The 9,607-nt window shown below is 34.2% G+C and overlaps 2 protein-coding genes and 1 long non-coding RNA gene across 4 annotated transcripts; 2 read left to right on the forward strand and 1 right to left on the reverse strand.

Annotated features, from left to right (window-relative positions):
* The first annotated feature begins 37 nt into the window (after nt 1-37).
* Nucleotides 38-1,700, forward strand: LOC105277322 (serine/threonine-protein kinase RIO3). Its single transcript, XM_011335592.3, has 4 exons — nt 38-179; nt 498-682; nt 748-848; nt 1,000-1,700. The coding sequence occupies exons 1-4, from the start codon at nt 82-84 to the stop codon at nt 1,273-1,275; spliced, it is 660 nt and encodes a 219-aa protein (XP_011333894.1). The 5' UTR covers nt 38-81; the 3' UTR covers nt 1,276-1,700.
* A 774-nt stretch (nt 1,701-2,474) lies between these two features.
* On the reverse strand, nt 2,475-5,265 carry LOC105277319 (FAS-associated factor 2). 2 transcript variants are annotated; one of them, XM_011335588.3, is made up of 8 exons: nt 4,913-5,265; nt 4,698-4,842; nt 4,399-4,624; nt 4,134-4,320; nt 3,854-4,027; nt 3,648-3,743; nt 3,159-3,471; nt 2,475-3,018 (listed from the first exon to the last, which is right to left on the reverse strand). In XM_011335588.3, the coding sequence occupies exons 2-8, from the start codon at nt 4,803-4,805 to the stop codon at nt 2,854-2,856; spliced, it is 1,269 nt and encodes a 422-aa protein (XP_011333890.1). In that variant the 5' UTR covers nt 4,806-4,842; nt 4,913-5,265; the 3' UTR covers nt 2,475-2,853. The 2 variants fall into 2 exon arrangements, with proteins under 2 accessions (XP_011333890.1, XP_011333889.1); XM_011335587.3 differs by having other exon boundaries at nt 4,762-4,842; nt 4,913-5,261.
* Nucleotides 5,266-5,426: 161 nt separating this feature from the next.
* LOC109610841 lies at nt 5,427-9,197 on the forward strand. Its single transcript, XR_002193135.2, has 2 exons — nt 5,427-6,076; nt 6,982-9,197. It is a non-coding gene; the product is annotated as an uncharacterized LOC109610841 (long non-coding RNA).
* The last annotated feature ends 410 nt before the right edge of the window (nt 9,198-9,607 follow it).

Consider the following 9,607-nt stretch of genomic DNA (forward strand, 5'->3'; position numbering starts at 1 on the left):
TACGATCATTCATCATATTTATATAATTTAATTGCAATTATTTTCGAAAGCAAAGTGTATATATAATTTCGCATCGTAGTAATGGCAACTCCGAAAGTATGGGCAAAAATACAACCACTGGAGAACCCCAGTCTGTTGGACATCACGACGGAACAACTGGCTGTAAGCATGCAAGAGAGGTGCGAAGCTGTTACTGTTATTGAGAAATCTTTATTTTTGCAGCCTTTATATTTTCATATTTTATATGAAAGCTTCCTAACTTTTCGTTCAGCTTACATAATGAAAATCTGAACTATACACTTTAAAAGCTCATCTCAGTATATAAAAAATAATTCTTTTTTTTTTAACCAAGTGTACCATAACAACATTTGGACGTTGATTGTATGTTATTGCGCAATGAGTCATATTTGAAGTTTTTGTGTTAACGTTCATGGTTTGAGACGAAATATGAAACGTTTGTGTAATTCTGTGTCTCAAGTTATTCTGACAATTACCAGAGAGTTCCAGAAACTTGACAACGAAGATAGTGCAAACACAACAAATAGGAAGATAAATGAAACATATGATGCAAGTGACACTGGTAACGATGAGGTGATTGCGAATTTGTTGCAAGCCCAATTCAATCAAGAGTATGACACAATGCTAAAACGTACAGAAGAGAAATTCAATCGCGACTCGAAAGGTGACAAATAGCATCGCGACTTTCTCCAGCTGTATCATTACCTTAAGCCGTTCTTCTTATTTCAGTGAGTATCTCGTATAGTAATTATCGTAACTCTTCATATGATATCAAGGATGAAGATAGCATAGATTCCGACGACAGCAACAGGGACTTTGATCGCTTTGTCGTAAGTGCTGAATTATGATACACATGTCATTCACGATCCACGTAACGCCTTCTGCATACAAGTGCAATACAAGTTCATGCATAAATTCAGTAGTTGCTCGTGCTGCGACACACACACCTTGTTCATGATAAAATTACTGTGTATTCTTCAGAGCATAGAGAAAGAATATGCTTCGATACCACGTTGCGGATACAAAAAGGTGGGAAAGGGTTCTCAGATCGTCACAAAGCACGACACACTGATGTCTTCCAGAATAAACGCTTGTCGAGTGTTACAATTCCCGCCGGGAATTCAAACGGGGGATACCGGTGGATTCGATGTCAAGCTGAACAATAAAGTGTTCAATACGTTGCGCGCTCACAGCCATGCGCAATGTTCCAGAGAAAGAGCTAAAGTCTTGCCAAAGTCGAAAACTCATCCGAAATAAAAAGTTCAGCATGTTTTCCACCTGGTAGTAGTAGTATCTCGTATTCTGCCAATAAACGTTCTTGGTATCTTAATTACTGTGAAACATCGCTTACGTAAAGTACCGCAAACTTGATAGTATGCTATAACTTCTGATCATTCAAAACGTATGGGATTACAGTTAAACGATTCACGATCAGTATCATCAGTAATATTTTTCAGACACTCAAGGTACTTGAGATACCGTTGCACAGAGTACGAAATACTTCTGCTGATAATCTCCTTTGACTTATTTATGTCGCCTTGTTATTTTAAACGTTTCAGGATAATTATGTATGTGTCGAAACTTTGTACGTTAATTTTAACAGATTTCCATATAAGTCATATTATGTAGAAACTTCCCCTCAAGAAAGACATGATAAATAAATTTCGCAACGGAAAAAGCATTTGATCAGAATTGATATATATATATTATATTCCTTTTGTATGTATCATAATTATAGCAGAATAAAGAGAAAAAGATAATAGAGAACAATTGCACAAAATTACAAAACGGTTGATATACACCTCGTCATCGTTCTACATAAACGTGATCTCACCGTGTTAACCGATAAAATCCATTGTTTTCCATTTTTGTATCGCATATCAGTATACATATAGCATAGAGACGCATGAATTATTTCTCTGTTGAGCAAAATTGTCGCAGGTATACCGGACATAAAATTTTATAAAAATTATCTGCTGTGTTCGAACCTGCAAATGTAGCCCATAAAATTCGTCAGTCATTGCCCGTATTGGTTTCACGAAACTCGCAAATACACCTGCTTTCGATAAGAAACTAATCACGTTATAAATATAATGTTATATAAAATATATAATATTATATATAATATAATTATATAATATTATATAAAATGCTTTCTTCCTCCAATGCAATTATCTGTAGTACAGATATTTAGCGTGCGTGTCGTGACGCCAACGAGATGGAACGTATAGGTAAGTTACGCAAGTATATATTCTTACGCGCATCAAACTTATCCAAATCTAGTGATATCTGTTCGCGACATACGTACGTAGTAATTCTTTGCTATTAAAATATTTTTTAATACATTTAATCGGAGAATATGAAAGAAATAGCGTGTTGTCCAATCTTTTTTTTCTCTCTCTTCAGAAAAATCGCTTCATTACTTAAACTGTATTAATATATTTTTCCATCAATCATTCTTTCCCTTTTTTTTTATTATTATCATCGAAAAACATCTTTTTAGAGTGCGCGATATCGTGCCGTACAGAAATATCGAGTTATTATTAACACTGGTAATTTTAATAAGATGCAATGTAAGAGACATAGTTTGCTTTGCTTTTTTGATTCTTATTGTTTTGGTATATTTCGTGACATCACATTATAACCGCATCTGTATTAGTAACTTATATCTCAAATGAAGTACTAGAACGTATAACACACACACACGTGTATGTGTACGTGTACATGCGCACGTGTATATGCGCGTGTATGTTATCTTTTATTTGAAGACGATATCATTCTTCTCTGGAATGACATTAAAATATGAAGGATGTCGTATCAAAGTAACGATCACGATTAATCGTCGAGATCGTTAACATGAAGGACCTCTCGGTGAGTTAAGCCAGCCTCCCACAGAGTTAAAATATCTCTACAAGGATAGAGGACTCTTCTGGGAAAGCTCGTTGTTATCTCGAAACTTGCTGGTGAGTCCGGCTGGCTGAATATCCAGTGATAAACATCCTGAGTGACAACAAAGAGAAACGATAATTTTTATCAGTATTCGTTTTCTTTTCTTTTATTTTAGATAAAATTAAACCTGATTTATTTCAATTGAAAATGTTCCTAATCCACATTTGGTATTCCCTAATCATGATTATTACCTTCACTGTATCAGTCATAAGAAATCTTCTTTTCATCGTTCTTTCCCCGAGCTTAATTTGAAGATGACATGCATGGGGACTAGATGGTTCCGGTTCGAGAGGCACTTTACCAACGGTTAACTCTTTCTCGAGTCGTATACGTTGGATTTCTAATTCCTGTGCGTTCAACTCTTCCTTCTCTCGAGCTTCTTGCTCCTCGCGCGCTCTTCGTTCCTCCTCTCTCTTGCGATCTTTCTCTTGATCCGCGCGTAACGATTCCTCGTAAGCACGGTCCTGCTGCTGCCGGAGTGATTGCGCCGCGTTACGCTCCGCTCTAAAAGTACCCATAAAAAAGAAAACTGTGATGATGTGTTCGTGTTTTCAGTTTATGCATCAGCATAATCTCAAAAGATAGCGCAAGTTTCCATCAGTTTTGTTTTCCTTTTTGTCTTAAAAAAATCTTAAGAAAATAAAATCTGAAAATTATTGTACAAGCATTCTTTTATTTACCTGTCCCGTCGCGTTTGGATCAGATTAATTTCGTTACGTTCTATAATTGCTTGTAGACGTGATGTTAAATCAGCGGATGATGGTGCTCCTTCCAATCTATAAAAACAATAAAGAGAACTCATATTCATGCTCGTTACAACGCGTATAATTGAAGAACGTACGAGTATTACATTTTAAGGTGTTTGTACGTTAGTAGTTTTACGTACCGACCGACTATTGTCATTTTATTATCCTTGAGCACAATAAGTGCTAGGAAGGGATATGAACCCGCTTTGAGTGCTTCTGCAACTTTGTATCCTTCACCAGATTTTACATTACATGCCCAGAATAGAGTATGTGTATTTATATATCGAATCACTTCTGGGTCACACAATGTATTTCTGAAAAGAATACGTATTTTTTTGTTCAGCAGTACATACGAATATACATACATATGTATGTATGCACGCGTGTACTGTTTTCTTTTAAATTGTCATCGCAAGATACCTGCACCACTGATCAACTTCTTGTGCCTCATCCTTATGCAAATATACTAAAAGAAATCTTAATTCCTGCTTAGCATCCGAAAGAGCTTGACTATAGGAGCCTTGATAGAATACTGGATGAACATTACCATAACGCTCCTCATAAGTCCTAATAAAGCTGACCACATCTTCCACTGGATCAGAAGCCACTAGAAAGATTTTGGAAAAAGTTTTAAATTAAAAGAAAAAGAATTAATTAATCACACAAAATGTATTACACCACCTACCGGGTCTAACATTTCTTCTGAATATTGCCAAAACTAATTGTAAGATACTGCTCACTATGTTGTAACACATGGAAAAAATAAAGGACAAGAGACCGCCACCTCCACCAGAGCTTCCAGGGTAACTAAAATAAATTCTTGAACTACTGTCATCTACAACTTGCGGCGGACGGGAACGTGAGTCCTGTGCGTACATAGATGGTCTGCCTTCATATAAATTTAATTGTTCCTGCGACACAGAACCATTTAACTGGCATAAGTCAGAGATTCGAAAACTTATATTAAATTATTCAGTTACATACAATTACACAAAATAGCGCTACAGTAAGATGAAATTGGAAAGTGACTCTCGTGATGATACGATACCTGAACTGCCACTTCCAGATTCCAATTATGCCTCTGCAGAACATCTCGGCATACTGATAGGTCCTCGATACCGGTGAGATCCTGGAAACGATTGTTGTATCAATAGTCGCGATATTAACACAGTCTCAAGATTGTGAAATGACTGTTATACCTGAAACTGTAGAACTTTTTCAGTCTGATCGCTACTGAGCTCTCCCAAAGCGAGATCTGCCATGACGGCGTATCCGATAATTCGTGTGTATTGAATTGTTTGAAAAAAAGCTATTATGCGCACAGTTACATCGAATACATCAGCTGATGTGAAGATTGCATACACAACATAGGTTATAACGCGCGATCACGACCATTTGATATGCGGATGTCACGGCGGGCGGTTAACCTCGGGCTTCCCCTGGCCAAAATGTAAGTCCTTGTATGTCACAACACAATTCGCTCCATTTCTCTGCTACACGCACAATATTTTCAATACCATGACTTTCACGATATAATTTACAATTTCAAGCTTTTCCTTCATGCGCAGTACAGGCCGATAATGGCGACGTCAATGGAAGTCACGACAGCCAACCAGGGTGTACTAGAGAGTAGAGACTCTTGGGTTTTTAGGGTGTGGACAAAAACTCGCTCTTCCAAAGCGAATGACGTTTTTGCGCCAATGGAACCCTGCCCTTAAGGAACTAAAAAAATTACTAATCAAATTCATCGATTAATTTTCTAGGGTAATAAAAAAGAAAGGTGTATGGGAAGGTACGGAGAGCCCAATATTCCAATCCAATTGGTCGATTTCCTTACGTCTTACGTCCTTATTGGTGTGTGTGATGGTCTTAACAGCTGCTTTATTTATTTTATTACAGTTTATTAGGAATGAAAGTGTGGACTATATTCAATCGATTAATGATGTTTGATTCCTTTTTATTCAAGAATCAATTTAATTGATTTTTTACGTTACGTAACAATGGAAGGGTCAATTGATGAACAGAGATTGCTAAATCGACTTGAAGCAAACTGCTATTTAGTTGATCTAAAATTACGATCAAAATACAAAGTAAATCGTATAATAATTATAATTTTCATAATCAGCAAGACTACCTCAAGATAAATATACAATATATAGAGCTTATTGGAGCCAGTTTTGGAAAAATACTCTAGCCTCCGTGAACAATGAGCTCGAGATAATACAAGTACAGCCACGTATCTACACATCGATAAGTTATAACTTCGTATGCTGCCGTACGAGGTCCTGAAGATCAATTCGAAGAATCGCTCGTTAAGCCATTGATACTGCTTGATACATAAGAAAAAATATGAGCAGGAAGGCGTAAGCAATAACTTAATAGATCGATTAATCATGATCTAGATATAGCTATTAGAAATCTCGATATCATGACTAGCAGATCAGCCTATTTTCCTCGTGTCAAGGGCTTTATTCTTGTCGATACTTAGAATGCTGTTCATATTTCATTTTTATAAAATCGTATTCGATCCAGCATTGATACTCTAACTGCTTCAAAACACTTTTTTCTTTTTTTATTTGAAAGAAAAAATTTTAAATCTGTGTATATGTCAATTAGACCGCAGCCTTAATCATGTAGATATTAATATTTTTATTTTGTTGTATTGGCTAATAAATATTTCAAAATTAAGTTATGTTTACGATTAGTTTAAGAGCGAACTACATGAATAGTGCCCTTAATCTTGTGAAAATTAAAAAATATAATGAAAAATTAAGTTTGTCCAATATTACTGTTCTCCATATGATACGTTTTCAAAAATGAGTTTCTCGCTCTTTTAATTTCTTCATATTAACATAATTTACATAATTAAATCTGTTTTAGTTATATTACCACAGCTGTATTATCTCTGGATTTTTCTTTCCGTCCAATGGACTGTTTCTCTTAATTTCTCAACTTTTGTTTATTTTAAATTTCTTATCTACTGTTACAATTTTACTATTACTATTTTACTCTAAACTGAAAAATGTATTAAAGATTCTGAAATATCCTTTATCAAAATTTTTATAATAGACGCAAAATGTTCTTTTTAATAACAAGTATGTAAAAATAAGTATGTTAATGAAAGTATAAAAGTATTTGATAAAATAATAAATTAGAGAAAAAGACTGAACAATAAGCAAATATTGCTGTCTGCACATTTTCTAGATATCGACATTCAATTAATTTAAAAGTATTCCTTAACGTTTAGCTGCAATTTCTTTAATTGCAGAAATAAGAAAGTCAGTGTTTCGAAATCTCCAAGCTGACTCGATCTTCTCAAATCTCTCAACGATGAACTTTATCTTCTCGAAGGTTCTAAACTAGCAGGAAAATAGCGTGAGAACATAAAGCAGATGTGAGTATAGAAATGTACGAAACTAAGCGACACTGTGCAATAGCACCCGTAGACTGGATCAGGATCAGGAAGGCCCAAAGGGTCGAAAGGTTGAAGGGTCCGAGGAATAACGTGCATCTGTCCTTGTCTTTTTCTGTCTCTCCTCTTCTCCCTACGTTGCTTGTCATGCTGATGCTAAATTGTGCATTGGTCACAAAATAAATTATAAATTTCCGAAGAAAAAGACTCACAATCTTCAATTTCTATGCATTGTTATGAGAAGACTAAAAACAAAGGAGCGCTATTCCTTTCTAATAAATCTAATACAAACAGAACAATAATGAATATTTGCATGCCTATTAACAAGGACTAGATTGAATGCAGTGTAATACGATGTTTGGAAAAAATTGTAAAGAGAAATGTCTGTACAAAGATTGAGTGGATTTAATTTTAGAAAAATATTTTACGTGTAGATTTATCTTTTTAAGTGTTGAATTCAACGATGCATTCCTCTATTTTCAGCCATTTATTTGTCATCCGTTTTATTATATAATAATCTGTTGTCAATTCTGAAAATTAATTAGAAATTGATGAGATGATAAAAATATGCATTTAAATTTGTAAAATGATTAAGGAAAAACCAAAAAAGGACACGAGACGGTTACCAGAGCCGTTATATTATAACGCTTAAATGACGTCACAATAAAGTTGCACTTTAAAAACTAGCAAGTTGCAGACGTCTGTGCGCGCATGTGTGCATGTGTACCTGTTTAAAAAGCGACACGCTCGTGCAGGTAGCTTTTCATTCGTATAAACACTCGCGTGAGAATGTAGGGGATGCAGAAATGCCGAAGCACTGTTTCCCACCCTAGATTCGGCGACCACCCCTTGGGTCGCGCATTAAGTATTGCATAAATAACTACCGAGCCGCATTGAGAGACTGGACTGCACTTCCGGCCATCTGTTTCATCGGAAATAACGACTAGTGATTGTGATATTAATTTTGGATTCTGATGAACAAGTGAATTAATTTATAAATTGAAGAAAGAGAAAAGAAAATCACATAACTATCTGAGAAATCCTCAATAATCTTGAAAATTTGAAAACTGCGACATTGAAAACAATTCTTATTAACGTAAGATTATTCTAGTCAAATTTTTTTTCTTAAAAATATTTTTATATTATTAAAAACAATCAAGATATTTAATTGGTACTTTTTGTAAGTTTTACTATATTTTTTAAATAGTGTAACTACGCTCCAATGTAATACAAGATGTTAGATCAGTATTAGTGATTTAAACGTTCTTTAAAAAGTGAAAGTGAAGTCAAATAAATATAACGCTTAAAGCAAAAAAAGGAAGAAAATTATTTATTTTAAAATGCAGAATTGTAAATGTTTTTTTTTTTTAAATGGCGTTTTAAAGTGAATTATATGCAGGCATTAAAATTTAGTTATGATAGGATGAATATTTCTATGATGTATTTTTACTATGATATTTTACGATCTTTTATAATATTTTTTTATTTTAATGTATTTGACAACCTTACATGTGCAATTATTGATTACATTTTTATACCAGTAAAATATCGATAAATAGCGTATATATATTTAAATAACATTTTGAATAACAATTAAACAACAAAGAGAATTAGAGAACACTTCTTTATCATAAAGTAACTTTTTTACTTGCAATATTGCAAAAACGAGTTGATCATTGTTGCCATGCATTACTGTGGCAAAACATGTAAGATAGTAAGAGTCATTAACCAATTATCTAAGCCGGCAATCTTCCCCAGTGACTAATCAGTACCCGCATTGTTAACGTTGCGTATCGACGAATTCATTTAACTATCCTTACCGAATGATTCATGTCGATTTTGCTTTTCCTCGATGAATCAATTCCCATGAAGGGCATATTGTATGCTGCGGGTGGCGCGTGTCAATGGTTTTAAAAATCGCGCAGTACCCAGGCACCCGCGTATATACCCGCTCACTCTTCTAATCAACGTACAATATGTGTACAGTGTATTATGTCATTGTCAAAAGAAGTTGATAACAATGTGATAACAGAAGTGGTAACTAAAAAATTAAGGAGCAATAACACGAAAAATCATTGTTTAATGAAAAAATCATTGCTTAAAGAAGAGAAAGAATAAATTATTGTTATACATTTACGTACTGTTACAGTGTTATTCTAATAACGCCAATATCTTTTTAATATTTTATATAAAATTAATAACATCGAAATATATCTTAATTATAGTATGTTTTGTACCGGGACGAAAACGTTCTCTGCAACAGATTTTCTACAAACAGATTAATCGTACAAATATACGATAGAATTATGACAAAATGGAAAATGTAATATATAATATAAACATAGCTTTGTATTCACGCACATATCGACATGAGAGTATAGGCGATGTAGAAATGCCGAAACATCGTTTCACAGTCTAGATTTCTAGATTAAACGGATCTTTATATAAAAATACATAAAAAGTATGGATAAAAATACAGTAA

Source organism: Ooceraea biroi, chromosome 9 (assembly GCF_003672135.1).
Source record: "Ooceraea biroi isolate clonal line C1 chromosome 9, Obir_v5.4, whole genome shotgun sequence".
Taxonomy (NCBI): Eukaryota; Metazoa; Arthropoda; class Insecta; order Hymenoptera; family Formicidae; genus Ooceraea; species Ooceraea biroi.